The 26,972-nt window shown below is 42.3% G+C and overlaps 1 protein-coding gene across 3 annotated transcripts in view; it reads left to right on the forward strand.

The window, feature by feature from the left end:
- Positions 1–26,972, forward strand: part of TTC28 (tetratricopeptide repeat domain 28) — an 806,054-nt gene that overhangs the window by 752,529 nt on the left and 26,553 nt on the right. For all 3 annotated transcript variants that reach the window (XM_077295116.1, XM_077295125.1, XM_077295135.1), the window contains 2 exons: positions 19,882–20,061; positions 21,974–22,694. In XM_077295116.1, the coding sequence (XP_077151231.1) occupies positions 19,882–20,061; positions 21,974–22,694 (901 nt within the window). The remainder of the gene's footprint in view (positions 1–19,881; positions 20,062–21,973; positions 22,695–26,972) is intronic.

Here is a 26,972-nt window from a genome sequence, read left to right on the forward strand (position 1 = left end):
TGCAGCAGCCAGTAAACAATCACTGGAGCAGCGTTACTTCACTGCAGCAGCCAGTAAACAATCACTGGAGCAGCGTTACTTCACTGCAGCAGCCAGTAAACAATCACTGGAGCAGCGTTACTTCACTGCAGCAGCCAGTAAACAATCACTGGAGCAGCGTTACTTCACTGCAGCAGCCAGTAAACAATCACTGGAGCAGCGTTACTTCACTGCAGCAGCCAGTAAACAATCACTGGAGCAGCGTTACTTCACTGCAGCAGCCAGTAAACAATCACTGGAGAGGTATCAGTGGACCTGGAGATATATCCTATTCACATGATGCTGCACAAATAACCTTAACTATGGCCAGACTGGCAAAATTTGTGAAATTGGGTGCATTGGTCATAGACGAGTATTGGAAGTTTCACAAGAAAAATTCTGACAATGCTAAATCATTTGAATAATATCACCAATTAGTGTATAATGTTAATTATTATTTTATGTTTTCTCAACGTATATTCTACGTAGCCAAGAATATTAACGCGTATTAACATGCCAGCACCTGACACCCATGAAAAAATGGTTCATGTCAAGCTGAATGTCTTCGATTGCTGTAGGTAGGAAACAGAGAGATATGTACTTTTTATATCTTTCAATTTAAAAAAACAATATTTTTTTTTACATTTTATTTGTATTTTATCATTTTAATATTTTTTAATATGTCATTTTTTATTTTGGGGGCACAGGTTAGCTGCATGGCTCATTATCAGGGAGACCTGTGAATCTTACAATTCATGGCAGATTCATTTTAAAGTTTATAAATGTAAAGTAATACACCTAGGCCGCAGTAATCGTAATGCTACATAGTCTGCAAATGGAAATATTCCAGGGACTGCAGAACACAAGAAAGACTTGGGTATTCTGATTAACAGAAAGCTAAGCAGCAATACTCAATGTCAAGCAGCTGCTGCAAAAGAAACAAGATTTTAGACTGCGTGTAAATAAAAATAAATTCCCGTGAAACCAATGTATTAGATCTACTCTAAAAATCACTTGTAAGAACCATCTTGGCTATGAGATTCAGTTATGGACAATTAGAGTGTTCAAGTACACTGTGTGCACAATTATTAAGTAATTTGTATTTTTGATAATTAATTTTATAATTAAACATCTTCAGTACTGTCTGTAAAAGTGAGGTTTTGTCTTTCTTAGGGTAATATCTATGTGTTCAGAATTATTGGCAACTACAGTTGTGGCCAAAAGTATTGACACCCCTGCAATTCTGTCAGATAATACTCAGTTTCTTCCGGAAAATGATTGCAATCACAAATTCTTTGGTATTGTTATCTTCATTTAATTTGTCTTAAATGAAAAAACACAAAAAGAATTGTCCTAAAGCCAAATTGGATATAATTCCACACCAAACATAAAAATGGGGGTGGACAAAAGTATTGGCACTGTTCGAAAAATCATGTGATGCTTCTCTATTTTGTGTAATTAACGGTACCTGTAACTTACCTGTGGCATGTAACAGGTGTTGGCAATAACTAAATCACACTTGCAGCCAGTTGACATGGATTAAAGTTGACTCAACCTCTGTCCTGTGTCCTTGTGTGTACCACATTGAGCATGGAGAAAAGAAAGAAGACCAAAGAACTGTCTGAGGACTTGAGAAACCAAATTGTGAGGAAGCATGAGCAATCTCAAGGCTACAAGTCCATCTCCAAAGACCTGAATGTTCCTGTGTCTACCGTGCGCAGTGTCATCAAGAAGTTTAAAGCCCATGGCACTGTGGCTAACCTCCCTAGATGTGGACGGAAAAGAAAAATTGACAAGAGATTTCAACCCAAGATTGTGTGGATGTTGGATAAAGAACCTCGACTAACATCCAAACAAGTTCAAGCTGCCCTGCAGTCCGAGGGTACAACAGTGTCAACCTGTACTATCCGTCGGGGTCTGAATGAAAAGGGACTGTATGGTAGGAGACCCAGGAAGACCCCACTTCTTACCTTGAGACATAAAAAAGCCAGGCTGGAGTTTGCCAAAACTTACCTGAAAAAGCCTAAAACGTTTTGGAAGAATGTTCTCTGGTCAGATGAGACAAAAGTAGAGCTTTTTGGGCAAAGGCATCAACATAGAGTTTACAGGAGAAAAAAAGAGGCATTCAAAGAAAAGAACACGGTCCCTACAGTCAAAGATGGCGGAGGTTCCCTGATGTTTTGGGGTTGCTTTGCTGCCTCTGGCACTGGACTGCTTGACCGTGTGCATGGCATTATGAAGTCTGAAGACTACCAACATATTTTGCAGCATAATGTAGGGCCCAGTGTGAGAAAGCTGGGTCTCCCTCAGAGGTCATGGGTCTTCCAGCAGGACAATGACCCAAAACACACTTCAAAAAGCACTAGAAAATGGTTTGAGAGAAAGCACTGGAGACTTCTAAGGTGGCCAGCAATGAGTCCAGACCTGAATCCCATAGAACACCTGTGGAGAGATCTAAAAATCGCAGTTTGGAGAAGGCACCCTTCAAATATCAGGGACCTGGAGCAGTTTGCCAAAGAAGAATGGTCTAAAATTCCAGCAGAGCATTGTAAGAAACTCATTCATGGTTACCGGAAGCGGTTGGTTGCAGTTATTTTGGCTAAAGCTTGTGCAGCCAAGTATTAGGCTGAGGGTGCCAATACTTTTGTCAGGCCCATTTTTGGAGTTTTGTGTGAAATGATCAATGTTTTGCTTTTTGCTTCATTCTCTTTTGTGTTTATTTCATTTAAGACAAATTAAATGAAGATAATACCAAAGAATTTGTGTTCAATTTGTGCAATCATTTTCAGGAAGAAACTATAATCTGACAGAATTGCAGGGGTGTCAATACTTTTGGCCACAACTGTATTAGTGTGCAGAATAACCATTTAACTAAATAAAAAAATTAATTGTTTATTTTCGTGAATTAAACTGAAAATAATAATCAAACAACTTAAAATGTACAACAAAAAACATTTCTGACATTTGAAAAAAAAAAATCTGTGACTACGAGTAGCCACTCTTCTTTTCAATAGCAGCCATAAGCCTTCCAGCCATGAAGTCTATCAGTTTCATAAGCTTCTGACAATCAACTTTTTGAGCAGCACCAACCACAGCCACTCAGACACTGATCAGAGAGGTTGACTGTTTTCCTTCACCATAAATCTCCTGTTAAAGAAGGGCCCACAAGTTCACCATAGGGTTTTGGTCAATTGAGGAAGAGGCCATGTCATTATTCTTTGATCTTTACTGGCAGCCAAGTAGTGGAGACTACCATATATGTCATGGAGCATTGTCCTGCATAAAAATCTTGGTTTTCTTGAAAGATGCAGACTTTTTCCTGCATCCATGGCTTGAAGTTTGTGTCTTCTAAAAACTGGGAGTAGGTTTGGGAGTTGATTTTTAGTCCATCTTCAATCTGGAAAGGTCCAACTAGCTCATCTTTAATAACACAGGTCAACAAAAAAAATTTTTTTTTCTGGTGTCCAAAATATTTTAATGAATTTGGGGTATTTTTGGGGTGCTGATTCTGAATATGCTATCAGTTTTGCCAGATTGGCTCAAGTTTTTGACATTTTTGGTATCTTATTTATAGCACTTGTTGGTAAATGCGACGCATCATCTCATTAATTTCTTTGGATTAGTACTTGAACTGAGCAGTTCTCAATATAGTTTTGTGTTAATTAGTGTTCTAAAAGTTTGTTCATAGCTTTTATAACATGATGACTGTTATTTCTGTGCAGTGCAAGTGCAAGGATTCAATAAGCATAAGAAACGAAAATGGGAGTAACATGGAATCTGCAAGAAGGCCTGTCCCTCATTGTGAAGATGTGCCTGTACCTGTGTTTACCATAAATAACAGTCATCATGATGATTTTTTGGCTCTCTCCACACCATTGGAACACCAAATTTGAAGCTTTTTCTTTGTCCTTTGCTCCATTTTCGTAATAATTCGATACGTGCTTTGCACACTATGTGTGGTGCCCAAAACTTGTCTTGGTCCCCAAGCATAACCCCAAAATAGGCAAAATACACTTTTTTTACGAAGTCTGTTATGTTTCTTCTATGTTTTGGCAGTGTGTATTCACCACAAATGTAACAGAATGAGTCTAGATCGTTAAGACAACTTCTTCTTGATGAGTTCATGCTTTTCACTGGAAAACAGACAACAACATAAAGTTAGTGCAAAAATCAAGCTATGAACAAACTTTTAGAACACTAATTAACACAAAACTATATTGAGAACTGCTCAGTTCAAGTACTAATCCAAAGAAATTAATGAGATGATGCGTCGCATTTACCAACAAGTGCTATAAATAAGATACCAAAAATCTCAAAAACTTGAGCCAATCTGGCAAAACTGATGACATATTCAGAATCAGCACCCCAAAAATACCCTAAATTCGATGAAATATCTTTGGCACCAAAAATGCTGTTTACCAGTGTAATATTTCCCCACCTCCACTTTGCTGGCGTCGTAGTGAAGGTCTGTGCCGTTATTGATCAAGCCACGGGCACCTCCATCTGGTGCTTAAGGAGGCACTCCCATCTCATCAGTCCATAAATCTTTGAAACACCTGTCTTCAGATACTTCTTGGTCGAATTTTGCCGCTTCTACTTCTCTGTCTTGCTCAGAGGTGGTCGGTTTCAGCCATCGGAGCACTGAACACCTTGTGCGTCTGGGCAATTCGGGAAGATTGCAGTTTTGGAATATGACAGCACTGGAGGATAATAGGTTCCTGGTCTGATTACATTTTATTCTACTCGAATCATTGCCAGTTTATGTGCAATGTTTTTTTCTCAACACTTTTTTCTATCCGTGTTAACTTTTGATGGTTCTGTGATCACACCCCACTCCTCTTAGCAATTTCAAGAGCACTGCATCTCTCTGTGAGACGTTTAACAATGTTTGAGTTTTCAGAGTATGTTAAATTTCCTTTTTTTTAGTCAATCTTGTTGAGGAAATCAAGCTGCCAAATAGTTCTGCACACCCTGATAAATACACATCACTTGATCTGCTTCATCAAATAAGCAATCAAGCTTATACAGCATGGAGATGGAAAATATGCATAAAAATGATGATATGGTCAAAATACCCACTTGCCTTCACACAGTGTATATTATTAGATGAATATTGTAGATACGATGGAGAAAGGGTGAACTTCATGTCTTTTCCTAACCTGAATATGAATATGAGGCACTTTTATTTGGTGGTAGGGTTGCCTGCTAGAGAACTCCCTGTCAAATATTGTTCCAGTAAACTTTCTTGCGTAAGGTACACCACAGCTCGTCATAAATTAGAGGAACTGTGGCATCACGTCCCTTTCTGCCCTCTTCCTGCTCCAGCTCTGCCCGTGTTGTTTGAGCCGGGCAAAGCTCTAAACTCCAAAAGTCATCAAATTTTTGCACAACCTCGAATTGTGCAAAAATTTAACATCTTCCCAAAGTGTTTTATGCCAGATTTGGATACACTATGATAAATCAAGGCCAAAGAGTTGTATTTGCAGCTAGAAAATAAGAAGTATTGTATTCCAATATGCCAAAGGTAAAAAGTAGACAGCACTGCCGACTTTACTGGATCTGTGCACCTTCGATGCAATGTGCGGATTGAGGCTGTGCCTACAGATCTTGGGTGCCCCTCAGAAAAAACATGTAAATATTGTCCATTGACAGAAAGAAAAATGGGTAGCACTCACCGATCCTTAAAATATCTTCATGGCCCGGGAGTGTGAGGACAGGAGTGTGCAGGTTCTGACTCCTGTCCTCACACTCCCGGGCCATGAAGAAATTTTAATGACGATTGAATAAAGGATACATATTTTTAAGGATCAGGGAGTGATACCCATTTTTCTTTCCTTCAATAGAAATTAAGAAGGCCTCACATAGCACAAACAACAAGTTAATACTTTACATACTGTGTTGTTTTTGGCTCAAGTCACTAATTTTATTTTCCATTTTCCTTCTTAAAATGAATGAAGGAAGAAAGAACACCCTACTCTGGCCTGCTGAACCTCTTACCTTGTAGGACTGGTTGGAATGTAGAGCTAAGATGGCACATTATAGCGGTGTTATAATAAGGATGGTTACTGTATATTACACATTGAATTTAATGATATGCATGTTTCACCCCTCAGCGCACTTCTGTATGATATTACTACTATAAATCTGTTCCTGTTTACATGAATATCTGCATATTCCTCTCATATGAACGCACAAGTGTTACTTGATTTCCCCTAGCTCATTAATATTAATGTATTTGTAGGGTCTTCATCTTAGGGATTTTATTTTATTTAGTGACTGTAAATGGAAGAGAAATGCAAATGTTCTTTGTTATTTCATTTGCGCAGCTCTTTCAATGCGTCTTCCATAAACCATAATACCAAACCTCAGGGGTTTCTTCTAAATTGGAACTGTGGTTAGGCACTTGTCACTATGACTTACAGTAGCTGCTAAAAGTTACCTGGAGCTAATGCTTTGAGAGCACTAAGTCAAACGTAATATAGAAGGAAAATATTTCTGGAGAACACTTCCCAGTAGTGGGAAGATACTTCTTGTCAGCTCCTACTGTGCAGGGAAAGGAAAGATTGAGCAAATACTGGTAAATTTTCCTTCAGAGAATGTGAGCAACCATGGGCTTTGGTCTATGGATGCCTCCCTCAAGGAACTATTGGTTTTTGTAAACAATTTGTCAGAATGAAGTGAAGAGGTTTCTCATGAAGTCTCCTGAGGCAGCTTAATGTCAGCATGGCTGACCCTAAATCTCTGTTTCTAGCACATACACTGACGTGAGCTTGGGATGCAAAATGAGCACAAGTAGGAGATTCCAGTAAATTATGTACAATTCTTGGGAAAGCATCAGTACCGCACTCAATATGATGTGTTAGGCTATCATGCCACGCTTATGTATCACTATGTATGCAAGGGAACCTCAGCCTGCAGTTTTTTTACAGTATTCATCCCAATTCTGCACACGTAAAGGAGAGTGCTGGCAATTCAAACACGGATTTATATATCTGAATCTGCAAATATGCATATGGTATATATTTTTTCATACATATAATATATCATATATAGAGTACAGACCAAATGTTTGGACACACCTTCTCATTTAAAGATTTTTCTGTATTTTCATGACTATGAAAATCGTAAATTCACACTGAAGGCATCAAAACTATGAATTAACACGTGGAATTATATACTTAACAAAAAAGTGTGGAACAACTGAAAATATGTCTTATATTCTAGGTTCTTCCAAGTAGCCACCTTTTGCTCTGATGACTGCTTTGTACACTCTTGGTATTCTCTTGATGAGCTTCAAGAGGTAGTCACCGGAAATGGTTTTCACTTCACAGGTGTGCACTGTCAGGTTTAATAAGTGGGATTTCTTGCCTTATAAATGGGGTTGGGACCATCAGTTATGTTGAGCAGAAGTCTGGTGGATACACAGCTGATAGTCCTACTGAATAGACCATTAGAATTTGTATTATGGCAAAAAAAAGCAGCTAAGTAAAGAAAAATGAGTGGTCATCATTACTTTAAGAAATGAAGGTCAGTCAGTCCGAAAGATTGGGAAAACTTTGAAAGTGTCCCCAAGTGCAGTTGCAAAAACCATCAAGCGCTACAAAGAAACTGTCTCACATGAGGACTGCCCCAGGAAAGGAAGACCAAGAGTCACCTCTGCTTCTGAGGATAAGCTTATCCGAGTCACCAGCCTCAAAAATCGCAGGTTAACAGCATTTCAGATTAGAGACCAGGTCAATGCCACACAGAGTTCTAGCAACAGACACGTCTCTACAACAACTGGTTAGAGGTGACTTTGTGCAGCAGGCCTTCATGGTAAAATAGCTGCTAGGAAACCACTGCTAAGGACAGGCAACAAGCAGAAGAGACTTGTTTGGGCTAAAGAACACAAGGAATGGACATTAGACCAGTGGAAATCTGTGCTTTGGTCTGATGAGTCCAAATTTGAGATCTTTGGTTCCAACCACCGTGTCTTTGTGCGACGCATAAAAGGTGAACGGATGGACTCTACATGCCTGGTTCCCACCGTGAAGCATGGAGGTGGTGTGATGGTGTGGGGGTGCTTTGCTGGTGACACTGTTGGGGATTTATTCAAAATTGAAGGTATACTGAACCAGCATGGCTACCACAGCATCTTGCAGCAGCATGCTATTCCATCCGCTTTGCGTTTAGTTGGACCGTCGTTTATTTTTCAACAGGACAATGACCCGAAACACACCTCCACGCTGTGTAAGGGCTATTTGACCAAGAAGGATAGTGATGGGGTGCTACACCAGATGACCTGGCCTCCACAGTCACCAGATCTGAACCCAATCGAGATGGTTTGGGGTGAGCTGAACCGCAGAGAGAAGGCAAAAGGGCCAACAAGTGCTAAGCATCTCTGGGAACTCTGTTGTGAAATTGGATTTTGGGCTCCCCCGGTGGCCACTGGTGGAATTGAACTGGTGTGCATCATCCTCTCTGTTCACCTGTTTCCATCAGGATGTGGGAGTCGATATTTAGCCTTGCTCCTCTGTCACTTCCATGCCGGTCAACATTGTAATCAGAAGCCTTTCTGTGCATGTTCCTGCTGCTAGACAACTCCCAGCTAAGTTGGACTTAGTCCTTGTTTGTTTTTGCATTTTGTTCCAGTTCACAGCTGTAGTTTCGTTTCTGTGTCTGGAAAGCTCTTGTGATCTGAAATTGCCACTCTGATGTTATGAGTTAATACTAGAGTCTTAAAGTAATTTCAGGATGGTATTTTGATAGGGTTTTCAGCTGACCATGAAAGTGCCCTTTCTGTCTTCCTGCTATCTAGTAAGCGGACCTCAATTTTGCTAAACCTATTTTCATACTACGTTTGTCATTTCATCTAAAATCACCGCCAATATTTGTGGGGGCCTCTGTCTGCCTTTCGGGGAAATTTCTCTAGAGGTGAGCCAGGACTATATTTTCCTCTGCCAGGATTAGTTAGTCCTCCGGCCGGCGCTGGGCGTCTAGGGATAAAACGCAGGCTACGCTACCCGGCTACTGTTAGTTGTGCGGCAGGTTTAGTTCATGGTCAGTTTAGTTTCCATCCTTCCAAGAGCTAGTTCTTATGTTTGCTGGGCTATGTTCTCTTGCCATTGAGAACCATAACAGTTTGACCGGCCTAAAAGGGTTAAATTAATTGACAGAGAAAGGAGAGAAAAGAGAAGTCTGCTGAAGATTTTTTTTTTTTTTTTTTTCCTCAGTTCTGAGTGTGCTTGTAATTGAATCTCTTGCAAGTCTGCCTATATTGCAGCCTTTCTCTCTCTCTCTCCTTCTAATCCTGGAATGGCTCTGTGTTCACCTGTTTAAAATGGATATTCAGAGTTTAGCTGCAGGTTTGAATAATCTCACCACGAAAGTTCAAAACTTACAAGATTTTGTTGTTCATGTTCCTATATCTGAACCTAGAATTCCTTTGCCTGAATTTTTCTCGGGGAATAGATCTTGCTTTCAAAATTTCAAAAATAATTGCAAGTTGTTTTTGTCCCTGAAATCTCGCTCTGCTGGAGATCCTGCTCAGCAGGTCAGGATTGTGATTTCTTTGCTCCGGGGCGACCCTCAGGATTGGGCTTTTGCATTGGCTCCAGGGGATCCTGCGTTGCTCAATGTGGATGCGTTTTTTCTGGCCTTGGGGTTGCTTTATGAGGAACCTCAGTTAGAACTTCAGGCGGAAAAGGCCTTGATGTCCCTATCTCAGGGGCAAGACGAAGCTGAAATATACTGCCAGAAATTCCGTAAATGGGCTGTGCTTACTCAGTGGAATGAGTGCGCCCTGGCGGCGAATTTCAGAGAGGGTCTCTCTGATGCCATTAAGGATGTTATGGTGGGGTTCCCTGTGCCTGCGGGTCTGAATGAGTCCATGACAATGGCTATCCAGATCGATAGGCGTCTGCGGGAGCGCAAACCTGTGCACCATTTGGCGGTGTCTACTGAGAAGACGCCAGAGAATATGCAATGTGATAGAATTCTGTCCAGAAGTGAACGGCAGAATTTTAGACGAAAAAATGGGTTGTGCTTCTATTGCGGTGATTCAACTCATGTTATATCAGCATGCTCTAAGCGTACTAAGAAGCTTGATAAGTCTGTTTCAATTGGCACTTTACAGTCTAAGTTTATTCTATCTGTGACCCTGATTTGTTCTTTATCATCTATTACCGCGGATGCCTATGTCGACTCTGGCGCCGCTTTGAGTCTTATGGATTGGTCCTTTGCCAAACGCTGTGGGTATGATTTGGAGCCTCTTGAAACTCCTATACCCCTGAAGGGGATTGACTCCACCCCATTGGCTAGCAATAAACCACAATACTGGACACAAGTAACTATGCGGATTAATCCGGATCACCAGGAGATTATTCGCTTTCTTGTGCTGTATAACCTACATGATGTGTTGGTGCTTGGATTGCCATGGCTGCAATCTCATAACCCAGTCCTTGACTGGAAAGCTATGTCTGTGTTAAGCTGGGGATGTAAGGGGACGCATGGGGATGTACCTGTGGTTTCCATTTCATCATCTATTCCCTCTGAGATTCCTGAATTCTTGACTGAATATCGTGACGTTTTTGAAGAACCTAAGCTTGGTTCATTACCTCCGCACCGGGAGTGCGATTGTGCCATAGATTTGATTCCGGGTAGTAAATACCCTAAGGGTCGTTTATTTAATCTGTCTGTGCCTGAACATGCTGCTATGCGAGAATATATAAAGGAGTCCTTGGAAAAGGGACATATTCGTCCTTCGTCATCTCCCTTAGGAGCCGGTTTTTTCTTTGTGGCTAAGAAAGATGGCTCTTTGAGGCCGTGCATTGATTATTGGCTTTTGAATAAAATCACGGTTAAATATCAATATCCGTTGCCACTGCTGACTGATTTGTTTGCTCGCATAAAGGGGGCCAAGTGGTTCTCTAAGATAGATCTTCGTGGGGCGTATAATTTGGTGCGAATTAAGCAGGGGGATGAGTGGAAAACCGCATTTAATACGCCCGAGGGCCACTTTGAGTATTTGGTGATGCCTTTTGGTCTTTCAAATGCCCCTTCAGTCTTTCAGTCCTTTATGCATGACATTTTCCGTGATTATTTGGATAAATTTATGATTGTGTATCTGGATGATATTTTGATTTTTTCGGATGACTGGGACTCTCATGTCCAGCAGGTCAGGAGGGTTTTTCAGGTTTTGCGGTCTAATTCCTTGTGTGTGAAGGGTTCTAAGTGCGTTTTTGGGGTTCAAAAGATTTCCTTTTTGGGATATATTTTTTCCCCCTCTTCCATCGAGATGGATCCTGTCAAGGTTCAGGCTATTTGTGATTGGACGCAACCCTCTTCTCTTAAGAGTCTTCAGAAATTTTTGGGCTTTGCTAACTTTTATCGTCGATTTATTGCTGGTTTTTCTGATGTTGTTAAACCATTGACTGATTTGACTAAGAAGGGTGCTGATGTTGCTGATTGGTCCCCTGCTGCTGTGGAGGCCTTTCGGGAGCTTAAGCGCCGCTTTTCTTCCGCCCCTGTGTTGCGTCAGCCTGATGTTGCTCTTCCTTTTCAGGTTGAGGTCGACGCTTCTGAAATCGGAGCTGGGGCGGTTTTGTCGCAGAGAAGTTCCGATTGCTCCGTGATGAGACCTTGTGCTTTTTTCTCGCGTAAATTTTCGCCCGCCGAGCGGAATTATGATGTTGGGAATCGGGAGCTTTTGGCCATGAAGTGGGCTTTTGAGGAGTGGCGTCATTGGCTTGAGGGGGCTAGACATCAGGTGGTGGTATTGACTGACCACAAAAATCTAATTTATCTTGAGTCCGCCAGACGCCTGAATCCTAGACAGGCGCGCTGGTCGTTGTTTTTCTCTCGGTTTAATTTTGTGGTGTCCTACCTGCCGGGTTCTAAGAATGTTAAGGCGGATGCCCTTTCTAGGAGTTTTGAGCCTGACTCCCCTGGTAATTCTGAACCTACAGGTATCCTTAAGGATGGAGTGATATTGTCTGCCGTTTCTCCAGACCTGCGGCGGGCCTTGCAGGAGTTTCAGGCGGATAGACCTGATCGTTGCCCACCTGGTAGACTGTTTGTTCCTGATGATTGGACCAGTAAAGTCATTGCTGAGGTTCATTCTTCTGCGTTGGCAGGTCATCCTGGAATCTTTGGTACCAGGGATTTGGTGGCAAGGTCCTTCTGGTGGCCTTCCCTGTCTCGAGATGTGCGAGGCTTCGTGCAGTCTTGTGACGTTTGTGCTCGGGCCAAGCCTTGTTGTTCTCGGGCTAGTGGATTGTTGTTGCCCTTGCCTATCCCGAAGAGGCCCTGGACGCACATCTCGATGGATTTTATTTCGGATCTTCCTGTTTCTCAGAAGATGTCTGTCATCTGGGTGGTGTGTGATCGTTTCTCTAAGATGGTCCATTTGGTTCCCCTGCCTAAGTTGCCTTCTTCTTCCGAGTTGGTTCCTCTGTTTTTTCAAAATGTGGTCCGTTTGCATGGTATTCCGGAGAATATCGTTTCTGACAGAGGTACCCAATTCGTGTCTAGATTTTGGCGAGCATTCTGTGCTAGGATGGGCATAGATTTGTCTTTCTCGTCTGCTTTCCATCCTCAGACTAATGGCCAGACCGAGCGGACGAATCAGACCTTGGAGACATATTTGAGGTGTTTTGTGTCTGCAGATCAGGATGATTGGGTTGCTTTTTTGCCTTTGGCGGAGTTTGCCCTCAATAATCGGGCCAGTTCTGCCACCTTGGTGTCTCCCTTTTTCTGTAATTCGGGGTTTCATCCTCGATTTTCTTCTGGTCAGGTGGAATCTTCGGATTGTCCTGGAGTGGATGCTGTGGTGGAGAGGTTGCATCAGATTTGGGGGCAGGTAGTGGACAATTTGAAGTTGTCCCAGGAGAAGACTCAGCTTTTTGCCAACCGCCGGCGTCGGGTTGGTCCTCGGCTTTGTGTTGGGGACTTGGTGTGGTTGTCTTCTCGTTTTGTCCCTATGAGGGTTTCTTCTCCCAAGTTTAAGCCTCGGTTCATCGGCCCGTACAAGATATTGGAGATTCTTAACCCTGTGTCCTTCCGTTTGGACCTCCCTGCATCTTTTTCTATTCATAATGTTTTTCATCGGTCATTATTGCGCAGGTATGAGGTACCGGTTGTGCCTTCCGTTGAGCCTCCTGCTCCGGTGTTGGTTGAGGGCGAGTTGGAGTACGTTGTGGAAAAAATCTTGGACTCCCGTGTTTCCAGACGGAGGCTCCAGTATCTGGTCAAATGGAAGGGATACGGTCAGGAGGATAATTCTTGGGTGACTGCCTCTGATGTTCATGCCTCCGATTTGGTCCGTGCCTTTCATAGGGCTCATCCTGATCGCCCTGGTGGTTCTGGTGAGGGTTCGGTGCCCCCTCCTTGAGGGGGGGGTACTGTTGTGAAATTGGATTTTGGGCTCCCCCGGTGGCCACTGGTGGAATTGAACTGGTGTGCATCATCCTCTCTGTTCACCTGTTTCCATCAGGATGTGGGAGTCGATATTTAGCCTTGCTCCTCTGTCACTTCCATGCCGGTCAACATTGTAATCAGAAGCCTTTCTGTGCATGTTCCTGCTGCTAGACAACTCCCAGCTAAGTTGGACTTAGTCCTTGTTTGTTTTTGCATTTTGTTCCAGTTCACAGCTGTAGTTTCGTTTCTGTGTCTGGAAAGCTCTTGTGATCTGAAATTGCCACTCTGATGTTATGAGTTAATACTAGAGTCTTAAAGTAATTTCAGGATGGTATTTTGATAGGGTTTTCAGCTGACCATGAAAGTGCCCTTTCTGTCTTCCTGCTATCTAGTAAGCGGACCTCAATTTTGCTAAACCTATTTTCATACTACGTTTGTCATTTCATCTAAAATCACCGCCAATATTTGTGGGGGCCTCTGTCTGCCTTTCGGGGAAATTTCTCTAGAGGTGAGCCAGGACTATATTTTCCTCTGCCAGGATTAGTTAGTCCTCCGGCCGGCGCTGGGCGTCTAGGGATAAAACGCAGGCTACGCTACCCGGCTACTGTTAGTTGTGCGGCAGGTTTAGTTCATGGTCAGTTTAGTTTCCATCCTTCCAAGAGCTAGTTCTTATGTTTGCTGGGCTATGTTCTCTTGCCATTGAGAACCATAACAGAACTCCTTCAAGATTTTGAAGCTCATCAAAAGAATGCCAAGAGTGTGCAAAGCAGTCATCAAAGCAAAAGGTGGCTACTTTGAAGAACCTAGAATATAAGACATAATTTCAGTTGTTTCACACTTTTTTGCTAAGTATATAATTCCACATGTGTTAATTCATAGTTTTGATGCCTTCAGTGTGAATTTACAATTTTAATAGTCATGAAAATACAGACAAATCTTTAAATGAGAAGGTGTGTCCAAACTTTTGGTCTGTACTGTGTATATATATATATATATATATATATATATATATATATATATATATATATATATATATATATATATATATATATATATATATATACTGTATATATATATACATACATATACAGATCTGGCAAAAATTAAGAGGCCACTGCAAAGTTTTCAGTTTGTCAGATTTTTCTCTTTATAGGTATATTTTTGAGTAAAATGTAAATTGTTCTTTTATTCTATAAACTACTGACAACATGTCTCCGAAGTTCCAAGCAATACATTTTATATTTATTTTCTGAAAATGAGAAATGGTCAAAATAACAAAAAATGCATTGCTTGCAGACCAAATATAATGCAAAAAACAACAATACTAATGTTTTAACTCGGGAAGAGTTCAGAAATCAATATTTTGTGGAATAACCATGATTTTTATTCACAGCTTTCATGTGTGTTGGCATGCTTTCCACCAGTCTTTCACACTGTTGTTAGAAGTTTATAGAAGAAAAGAACAATTTACGTTTTACTCAAAAATATACTGTGGTGAAACGCTACCTGAGTGGGTTGGGGAACACTCGCTTGGCATGGGATTTAAGCACTCAGGCACAGTTTCTCCACGTAAATAGTGTTATTCGGTTTATTAGACATCATAAACCATAACACAAACAGTTCATTACATAGATCAACGGAACACATTTACCATCGATAGTCTGTTCCAATAGCAGATCCATGTCTGCCCGTAACCCCTTGTTACCTGGAGTTACCTTACAGGAGCTCCGGCTCCACACACTGACTCCTGCCAGTGCTGGTTCACAGGGGAAAGCTGCCTCACTGGGATCACCGTCATTGTGACCAGGGCACCTCGGATAGTCCAGACCCACAGAAGGAAATGTAGTTTCCCCAACACAGAAACCGTCTCAGGCTCTGTAGATGCAGCCTCTCCATGCGCTTCCAGGAAGTCCAATCACAGGCACTTCCAACACATAGGCCATCAGTCCATAGTCTGACCAGGTGCTTGCAGGACTCCAGTCCATCCCAGGACAATCCAACACCCTGAGCATTCAGGACTCACACTCTCACCAGGTGCTTGCAGGACTCCAGTCCATCCCAGGACAATCCAACACCCTGAGCATTCAGGTCCACAGTCTCTCTAGGTGCTTCCAGGACATCTCCACTCACAGGAGACTCCAACACCAACCGTCCAGGTCCACGGTCTCTCAGTTGCTTCCAGGACGACTCCACTCACAGGAGACTCCAACACCGACCGTCCAGGACCTTACACATGGACCACACAGATCCATACACTTTGACCATGTGACCAGACCTCAGTCAAATTATATGGTTTTAACCACTCCCCTAGATGGTAGTATGTGTGGTTAGCCAGTCCCGCCCAGCTCATCAGCTAACCCTATAAGTCCGCCCTTATAAGTAAACACAACAAACTCGTGTGGATCTATAAGTCCCAGCATAACCATATCATTTTGGGCTTACAGCGCAGAGCACCTCTGCGACACATACTGGCCATTTACAATCCTGCCGGACTTTGTCTCATCGCCATAATTATGCCTCCAAACGCACACACAAACACATCGCCCCCTGGCTGTAAAATGGCTTACTGCACCCAAATACCTATAAAGAGAAAAATCAGACAATCTGAAACTTTTGAGGTGGTCACTTAATTTTTGCCTGTCAAAGCTAATTATACAGTATGTACAATGATGGTAAATTATAGTGTATGAATGGTAGGCATATAAAAAGGTGCAGTCATGGAAAAAGTAGGCACATAAATTATCCCACAGCAGATGTAAGCATGGTAAAAAAAAATGCAAGTGAAGGTGCCAAAGAATAAAAATGTATATGTAAGATGTGATAGTACAAGTAGTAATCAGGACACATGATCAATAGAGCATATCAAGGTTCACCTACCAACGACCTGACGTGCTTTTCACTGATGCTTCATCAGGGATGCTAGGTGGAGCAATGGTACCAGGTATATCACAAGTGTAACAAGACAGATTTTGAATAATACTAATAGGAAGATAACCTGCAATGGAGGATGAAGCATAGGACAGAACAACGCTGGTGTGGTGAAAAATGGAAGTGGTGACTGGTCACATGACAGTACCAAAGAGACAATGTCACAGCACCAAAAGGCTGAATGCGCATGCGCAACTGAAAACCAAACAAATCAGCTCAATGCAGTAGTCAGATGACTATCGCACAAGTAGGAGACAAGGCATTTTTATCCATGTAGGGACGGAAAAAGTAGCATTGGAGTTGGAACAAAATATGGAAGGAAAATGAGGGGAAAATGAGAAAGGAGAGAAGAAGGGGGAGATAGATATTAAAAATGAAGGATGTAAAGGAGAAAAATAGAAAAAAATGACGATCTTGAGATGAAAATTTTGGAAGAACGTGGAAATAGAGAGATTAAGAGAAAGACATGAATAAAGAGAAAGAAAAAGGGAAGGAGGGGAGAGGAGAAGCGTTTCTTTATTGAAGATGGCTGGACTATACACTTCAAGCCTTTTTAAGTTTTGTGTTCCTCATTTCCTGATCTGTTGTGTGTGGGTGTGCAGAGCTGTCACTCCTATTGCTTGAGTAGCTGAATTCTGTGTTACTCCATAATGGCTGGTATTGCTTGTACATCTACCCTTCTGAACTGTAAACTGCTGTGGAATATATTGGCGCTATATTAATATCAATATCATGAGAAGTTATTAACTCTACGCACGTTTGGGTGTACATAGCCCCTGTGCTCTAGACACACACTGTCAGCCATTTTTCTGCCTTAAGAAGTCAATGAAATTCCTTAGTGAAATAATGTCTTCCAATTGTTCTCCTATTACATCCTTCCTCTTCTCCGCTCTTATGGCAAATAGCCTTACGTCCGCTGTGTCTAAAGTCTTGTTCATAAATCGCCAATTCTGTTAATTACAGAACCAAAACTTCCTTCCTAGTTGAAGAAATATAAAGAAATATAAGATAGGTTTTAACGAACTCCACAATGTACCGTATTTTTCGGACTATAAGACGCACTTTTTTTCCTCCAAATTTGGGAGGAAAGTGTGGGTGCGTCTTATAGTACGGATATAGCATGTGGGGAGGGGGGCAGCAGTGAGTGGGATCCACTGTTATCCCACTTCAGGATGTCCCCGCTGCCCGGAATCAGCTGCTGGGGAAAGCACATGGCCCCGCTGATTAAGTGCAGTGAATATTTATTAGCTGCTCCCCGCCCACCGATCAGCTGAGCGGTGAGCCGGGAGCAGCAAATGAATGCTGCACTTAAGCAGGGACACAGTTTCCCCAGCACTGATTCCGGGGAGAATCTGTGTGTCCGGGGGAGGAGGAGGCAGCAGCAGGGGCCAGGAGATCGCTGCATACCTGCCTGTGCTGGACGAGTGCTGTGCAGGAGGACCTGTGTGATGTCAGAAGTGGGCGGGCTGGAGCATCACATGGCAGCTCAGAGCCCTCCCTCTTCTGACATCATCATAGGTCCTTCAGACTCCCACCTAGAATCTGCAGCTTCCTCTTATGTCCTGCGCTGTGGAAAGGCAACAACAACAGGGAGGGCTCTGTGTGTGTGCAGCCATGGGATGCTCCAGCTTTTACCTCACAACAGTGTGGCTGGCTGCCACAATTAAGAGGTCAGTCTTTACAAAACACAATAAAGCACTCTGCCACTCCTTTGGTGAACTATAACTCCCAGCATGTCATAGGATCTGCAGGACATGCTGGGAGTTATAGTTCTCCCATGAGATTTTAAAGCAGCACTCCAGTGTTATTTTGCAGTGCTGGAGTGGTGCTTTCACTATAAGCCCTGTGCACCCATTCTTAGGGCTCATTTCCACATGCGAGGCACACGTCCGTATCTCGCATGTGGAAACCAAGCTGTGGAGCCGGCACTCCAGAGCGGAGCGTGCAGCCGCATAGGAACACATGGAGCTGCACAGCTCCGCTCCAAAGTGCCGGCGCCAGAGCTTGGTTTCCACATGCGAGATACGGACGTGTGCCTCGCATGTGGAAATGAGCCCTTATACTCACCCTCCAGCGTCTTCATATCGTACTTCACAGACACCACACTGGTCCCGCAGCTTCCAACATAATAACATACTATTATATATAATAACACCACATATAATAGTTTGTTATTTATGTTATTAAATATTTTACCACATGTTTTTTTGCTTCAAATATTTTTTCCCCTATTTTCCACCTCTAAAACCTGGGTGCGCCTTATAGTCCGATGCATCTTATAGTCCGAAAAATACGGTAAATTGCGTTACCTACAAATTAAGTATGGTACCCGGCCTATTTTCCAAGGATGCCAGGTCACCATTCCTACGACTTTTGAGCTTATAGTTAGACATGAAACTTCTATGAAAAGTCTCATCACAGATATAAGAAGATCGGCCCATGAAACATAGCGCTGATCAGCCGACAAATGAACAAAATTCTTATTCATCAGCAGATTGGATCGTATGTATGGAGTATCGGGACAAAACAGTCACAGTAACAATCATTCTTCCCTCATACTTTGTGTTGGCCTGAGTGAACATGCCATTAAACAGGAGCTGAATGACTTGTATATAGTGGATAAGCTTTCACTTACCGGCCGAAATATGCACCTCTAAATGCAACTTTAGCCCTCTTACTTATTGTCTCGTGTCATATCTCCTGGTGCATGGTAAAATGTGCTTTTAGTCAAGCTTCTTAAGCCCCCTATACACATTTGACTGCTGGTCATATCCCCCAGTATTTTTAGGTTCAGACTAATGTGTATGGGAGCCCCGAACAATTTCTCAGTCGAAATATTGATCCTGCATGTCTGATTTCAGACTGCTGATCGAAGGTCACCCAGAGATAAGCTGACATGTCTGGTGGCTGCTCTCTGACAGAGAATATAGGGGTGCTCAGCTAAACAAGCGCTCCTGTGTTTGGGAGAACGGCCAAGGTGGCTGTTGGCTGAATTGGTCAAATCTTGGTTTGGCCAACAAGTATCTAATCTATATTTCTGGCCTAACAGCTGCTCACTATCTGAAGGAATAAATCTTGTTTTATCTGGAAATGTAGAAACGCAAAGTCTAAAAACAATTACTAACCTCTGATGTTGATTGTTTCCATGCTGAAAATTATTTTTGTTTTGTTCTTTTCCTGAAAATATAATTTACAAGAATTTGTCGTTCGCCTTTGCCAGTTTTGAACAAGAAAAAATCTATTTTTTTCTGTCGACATATTTTGTTGTAATATATACTCAATTGTAATGACAAATGTGAAATTAAATTAAAAAAAATCCTTAGTTTAATCAAAGGCAAAAGAATTGTAAAATAATTGCAAGGTTAATGTTTTGTCCTTTTGTAACCACTTTACTAAGATGCCAAGGTCAAACTTCTATGGTAATTAATATTTATATGTGATGTGATAGAAATGAAACTTTTAATAAAATGTTATCTTTATGTGATTGCACTACAGAGCATCTGCTGGAGTAATAGGATGCTTTATATTTCATCTCTATAGGGACTCATGCATTCCAGCGGGCCTGTGGGGAGACACCGACAGCTGGTGCTGGTATTAGAGGGAGAGCTGTACCTTATTCCATTTGCTCTCTTAAAAGGGAGCTCATCAAATGAGTATCTTTATGAACGCTTCAGTCTAATTGCTGTTCCTTCACTCCGATCTCTGAACATAAATTTGAAGGTAAGCTCACAATAAATTGCAGATACATGATTAATACTTCCTGTCTGTGGATGACACAAGAAATGGCAACTGAATCCTGGTATTGTCTTCAGAAAGGGAATGGCACTAGGTGCGCATGAATCACAGCACGAAAACTTTCAATCACATCACTCCATGTGGGTGCAGTCAGCGTGGAGCAACTGGATTTATGGTGCTCAGCTATGCTCAAGTGTTGCAATACGACATTTCACAGAGTTAGTTTTTAGAAAATAGCGGCACTCACTAGTTTGCTGATCCAAAGTGTTTAATCCATGTGCAGATTAATACAAACACATCTTGGAAAGTGCGGAGGGTACGGGGAGTGCAGGAGGACGACGGCCGTTTCGTGCGATTAGCACTTCTATGGGTCCAGGTGTGATAAAATGATGTCATTTCCTTTTATACAGGTTACATCAGTGATAGAAAAACAACAACTTACTGACATTTTTAGGAAATCTTATACACGAATCATATCCAAATGTTTTTCACATATGTCAGTAACTATTTTATCTTATGCTTACTGTGCGTGACAAAATTTATAAAAATACGGCCATATCCAGTTTATCATTTAGGCCTAACGGACCTTGAGCATTGGTACTTATAATCCATTTCCCCCCCTGTCTCAAAAGGAGCCTATTATGGTTACCTCCTTGAGGGGGAAGTTTAACTAATTCCAAACCAGCGAAGTACATTAATTCGGGGTTACTGTTGTGCTCTTCTTGCATATGCTTAATAAAACGCATGCAATCCTTGCCTGTAGTTATGGAATTATAGAAAAAAGGACATCATCAAGTGGTTTCAACTGATGTTCCAGTTACTATAGGCAATTTGGGAAACTAGTTGAGAAAAGAATAAAAAAATAAGTTTTTCTTTTGTAAAAAGTATATAGAAATAGATGGATGTATTAGATACGTTCAGCACATACCTTGAAATTCAGACAGACAAAGGTTGACTCATGGCACACACTAGTATACGTTTTTGATGCATACGTATAATGCATATTTCATACATCCGCACATGTGCAAACATGAGCCTAGCGTAAGCTGTAAATTAAAGATTGAAGTAAAAGAGAAGCAGTGATCAAACAACATACAGTCATGATCGTTTTAAAGGGATTGTCCAGTCTTAAGCTACAAGTCTGCAGTCACTCTATGTGACTACAGACTTGTGAATCCTCACATCGCCCGAACTGTGTGCTGTGAGGACTCTCCGGTGCAGGGAGCAGCAAGCACGTGACCGCCAGTATGTGATTTGCCCACAAGTACTCACGTGCTGACCAGATAAATGTGGCCTCACGCAATGCAACTGTAAAGAGTGAGGCCAGATACAGTCTAGTCGGAATGTGGCCAGAAGTATGCAAATTGCATACTTATGTCACGTGACGTCCTGATCCAGCGTCAGCTGTGGAGACTCCTGACATTGTGCAGTGTGCGTAATGTGAGAATTCACAAGTCTAAAGTCACATAGAGTGAATGTAGCTTAAGACCGGTCCACACCCTTAACGGCATATTGTCTAACATATCATGAAAGATGACAGCATTATAAATTAATTTTTCAATCTATATTTGTTAATGTTGATGTTTGCTGTAGCTCATGTCCTTTATGTCAAAAACATGAGAGGATACAAAAAGAAGTATGGGTCTGTACTTTATGCTTTTCTTTTCTTTTTTTATTCCACACATAGCACCAAAAACCTAACATGTAAATCCAGCCTGCCTCTGGGAAAATACATAATTTGTGGTGTATTTCTTCATTCTTGGCTGATATAGCAGGTGGGGATCTGAACTAAGGTAGACAAGCCTGAAAAGAGTATTTGAGAAGGGAAACAGCTGGCTACATTGCTTCAGCTTCTTTTTAATGTGTTTTTGACTCTCTTGGTATGTATCTTTTGCAGTCTCACTTGCGAAAGAATGCTCCGATATACTCAAGTTCTACCTCGATGGCAGCTGTCATAGGAAACCCTAAACTTCCCCCATCAGTGATGGATCGATGGCTGTGGGGTCCAATGCCTTCAGCAGAGGAAGAGGCCTACATGGTGGCTGAATTGTTGGGATGTCAACCTCTTGTTGGCAGTTTGGCTACAAAAGACAAAGTGATGAGTGCACTCACTCAAGCTGAATGTGTTCACTTTGCTACCCACATCTCATGGAAACTGGCAGCACTAATACTAACTCCCAACAGTGAGAACATCTCTGGAACAAGTAAAAGCACCTTTGGCAACACTTATACTATTCCAGAGTCCTTACAAATGCAGGACGATGCCAGTGATGTCGAGAGCATATCAGACTGTCCGCCTCTCCAAGAATTCCTGTTGACAGCTGCAGATGTCCTGGATCTTCGGCTTCCTGTTAAATTAGTAATTCTTGGATCTTACCAGGAATCCAGCAACAAAGTTACGGCAGATGGAGTTATTGGCTTAACTCGAGCCTTCCTGGCTGCTGGGGCCCAATGTGTCCTTGTATCTCTATGGCCTGTGCCGGTCGCAGCTTCCAAAATGTTTGTCCATGCTTTTTACTCGTCACTTTTAAATGGAATGAAAGCCAGTGCTTCCCTCTCGGAGGCAATGAAAACAGTGCAGAGCAGTAAGCAACACTCACATCCATCAAACTGGGCAGGTATGATAATTACTTTGTGTCTACACTGTACATCATTTTTAGTGGTTGCAGCTGCTATCCATGTCATTTGTAACTGTGCTTCACTACTTGACATTACATTTTCAGTATATCTTCAATTGTCATCACCTTTTCTGAGTGTTGCTGTGGGAACTTTAACAGTTTACTATCCCTAGCAAAATCTGATAATAATCTAACAAGTCGTTAGAGTCACTCAAGCAAAACTTTACTTGATTCTGTTCAGCAATTTACTTAAGGCCCAAAATTACCTAAATGGGCTTTCCCGTTCTGTAAAATTGATGGCCGAATGGGTCATTAATATTTGATTGTTGGAAGGTAATACATTTATTTCCTGTGTGTACAACGTAATCACATTAAAGTGAGTGGAACTGCAGCAATATCAAGTATGGCAACTACTAAAAGCATGGCATTGTACTGTATTGTCTAACCAATGAAAAGGACACAGAGTCCTTTCCAACACTTAATCAACAGGGTGCTAAGAGTCTACTAGTTCAGATGGTAGTGTAATGTGTATGGGGGTCCAGGACAATTTATTGTTGGGGGAGATTTCAGTCCGGCATGTCCGATTTTAGACTGACGATCATTTTGTTCTCCAGGAGATAAGCCGCCACCAGACAAATTTGGCAGAGGCTCTCTTATAGAGAAGACAAGATCGCTCGGCTGAACAAGTACTCCTGTGTAAGGGAGAGTCGACCAAAATGGCTGCCGGCAAAACTAACCATTGTTTGCCCGACAGCCATCTAATTTGTACAACAGGCTTAACTTCCACAGCTCTCATTTAGATGGCATCAGTGGCGTAACTAGAGTCTAATGGACCCCGATCCAAAAATGATCCCCTGATCCCCATGTTGGTCAGATGTATGGACCCTTGTAGCATTCTAAATCTTAATAGGATATACATGTTGCCACCCCCACTCACCTGTTATATAGTAATGTCCCCATCCTATACTAATGTCCTCCATCCTGGTCTTCTTCCAGGTATATCTGTTCCCTATCCAGGGCCCTTTCCTGGTATATATGTCCCCCAACCTGGCATATGTGTCACCTATCCTGGTATATACAGTGGGGCAAAAAAGTATTTAGTCATTCAGCAATAGTGCAAGTTCCACCACTTAAAAAGATGAGAGGTGTCTGTAATTTACATCATAGGTAGACCTCAACTATGGGAGACAAACTGAGAAAAAAAAATCCAGAAAATCACATTGTCTGTTTTTTTTTATCATTTTATTTGCATATTATGGTGGAAAATAAGTATTTGGTCAGAAACAAAATTTAATCTCAATACTTTGTAATATATCCTTTGTTGGCAATGACAGAGGTCAAACGTTTTCTGTAAGTCTTCACAAGGTTGCCACACACTGTTGTTGGTATGTTGGCCCATTCCTCCATGCAGATCTCCTCTAGAGCAGTGATGTTTTTGGCTTTTCGCTTGGCAACACGGACTTTCAACTCCCTCCAAAGGTTTTCTATAGGGTTGAGATCTGGAGACTGGCTAGGCCACTCCAGGACCTTGAAATGCTTCTTACGAAGCCACTCCTTCGTTGCCCTGGCGGTGTGCTTTGGATCATTGTCATGTTGAAAGACCCAGCCACATTTCATCTTCAATGCCCTTGCTGATGGAAGGAGGTTTGCACTCAAAATCTCACGATACATGGCCCCATTCATTCTTTCATGTACCCGGATCAGTCGTCCTGGCCCCTTTGCAGAGAAACAGCCCCAAAGCATGATGTTTCCACCACCATGCTTTACAGTAGGTATGGTGTTTGACTGATGCAACTCAGTATTCTTTTTCCTCCAAACATGACAAGTTGTGTTTCTACCAAACAGTTCCAGTTTGGTTTCATCAGACCATAGGACATTCTCCCAAAACTCCTCTGTATCATCCAAATGCTCTCTAGACTTCAGACGGGCCCGGACATGTACTGGCTTAAGCAGTGGGACACGTCTGGCACTGCAGGATCTGAGTCCATGGTGGCGTAGTGTGTTACTTATGGTAGGCCTTGTTACATTGGTCCCAGCTCTCTGCAGTTCATTCACTAGGTCCCCCCGCGTGGTTCTGGGATTTTTGCTCACCGTTCTTGTGATCATTCTGACCCCACGGGGTGGGATTTTGCGTGGAGCCCCAGATCGAGGGAGATTATCAGTGGTCTTGAATGTCTTCCATTTTCTAATTATTGCTCCCACTGTTGATTTCTTCACTCCAAGCTGGTTGGCTATTGCAGATTCAGTCTTCCCAGCCTGGTGCAGGGCTACAATTTTGTTTCTGGTGTCCTTTGACAGCTCTTTGGTCTTCACCATAGTGGAGTTTGGAGTCAGACTGTTTGAGGGTGTGCACAGGTGTCTTTTTATACTGATAACAAGTTTAAACAGGTGCCATTACTACAGGTAATGAGTGGAGGAAAGAGGAGACTCTTAAAGAAGAAGTTACAGGTCTGTGAGAGCCAGAAATCTTGATTGTTTGTTTCTGACCAAATACTTATTTTCCACCATAATATGCAAATAAAATGATAAAAAAACAGACAATGTGATTTTCTGGATTTTTTTTTCTCAGTTTGTCTCCCATAGTTGAGGTCTACCTATGATGTAAATTACAGACGCCTCTCATCTTTTTAAGTGGTGGAACTTGCACTATTGCTGAATGACTAAATACTTTTTTGCCCCACTGTATCCACCATCCTGGTATATATGTCTCCCACCCTGATATACACAGTATGTCCCCCATCATGGGCTCATCTTGTTACATATGTCTCCCACCTTGGTATATATGTTCCCCATCATGGATTCATCCTGGTATATATATATCTACCATCCTGGTATATATGTCGACCATCCTGGTCCCACCATGGTATATATGGCTTCCATCCTGAGCCCATCCTGGTATATATGTCATCCCTTCTGCCACCGTTCTTTAATGGAAAAAAAAGATTCTTACTGCCTTTCTCCACTCCCATGCCATGTGGCATCCTCTTCTGTGGATAACTTTAGCGAGCAAGCAATGGGCAACGCATGACATCACTGCCATGTGCCTCCAGTTACTTGCACTCCAACGTCAGCTGCTGGCCTCTCATTGGCTGTGGCATGTATTGCAGTGAAGGGACCTGACGGATGTCTGCACTGCAATGCATTGCAGCTAAATATGCATCCTTGGACACACATCCAGCTAAAATATGCGCTGGCGTCGGAAGGCACACCTCCAGCACGGGCCTGGTCTCGGAAGCACCCTCTGTGACCGTGATTGTTACACCCCTGGATGGCATTTTCTAAAGATAGGCCATTAGTTGTAAAGTAAACACTTTAAAAAAAAATCATTTTTGCATCAATAAATGTCCATTTAAGTATAAAAAACAATTAAAAAATATAGCATTTAAGATTGGGTGGTAATGATGTTTATGAAGGATTAGACTGAGTTAAGGCAGGAAACTTAGTAAGGCAAATGAAGCAAACAGCATGCAGGGATAGCGTTTGAGGCAGGCAGACTAGGCATCTGCCTAAAGCCCCCACTACTCCAGGGGCCCCAAGCCAGTGGTGTGCTCCTAATAGCGGCACACCACTTGGCCGCTATGAGGCCCGTGAGTCAGGTGGGCCCGGTGCCAGCACCCCCCACATCGTGCATTCCACTGTATTGGCATCATAGATCGGCATGACCTTGGTCCATTGGCCACTTTGTTAGTCCATGGCTACAAGACCAAAGTCTTGCAAGCCTCCTCTAACCTCTTGACAGCCCTGGCGCCTCTTCTGATTAGTAGGCCTGACACAATATCATGTTTGCATCACGCTTCAATGATGACATCATACCGGCTCTATTAATCAAAAAAGGGCAGGGTATACCAACAGGTAGGAGGATTTCTGTAGGTCACTGGTCCAATAGAAGTTAATCACCACCATGGCAGTTACACCAGAGTACGGTAAATATTTTTGCTCAAAACTTTAAGATTTTCCCTTCAACTTTTAAAGGGGTTGTCCAGATTTAAGAGCAAATTTTCTGCAGTCACTCTGTGTGCCAGAAGACTTCTGAAATATGACAAGGTGAAGTGAGCACTCTATCACGATTCCCCGCTATTGTCGTGCGAGAGACTTGCATACATACGGTCACATACTGACTAGTCTCATCCAGCTTCACTCAAAAGAAGTGAATTGAGAGACCACTCATTTGCACCAGCAATACCATAGAGATAGAGTCACGGTAGACTTTGCTCTCAAACCTGGACAATCACTTTAAGGGCTCTCTCACACCAGTGTATTCATCGGACGAGAGTTATT

Source organism: Ranitomeya variabilis, chromosome 1 (assembly GCF_051348905.1).
Source record: "Ranitomeya variabilis isolate aRanVar5 chromosome 1, aRanVar5.hap1, whole genome shotgun sequence".
NCBI classification, from domain to species: domain Eukaryota; kingdom Metazoa; phylum Chordata; class Amphibia; order Anura; family Dendrobatidae; genus Ranitomeya; species Ranitomeya variabilis.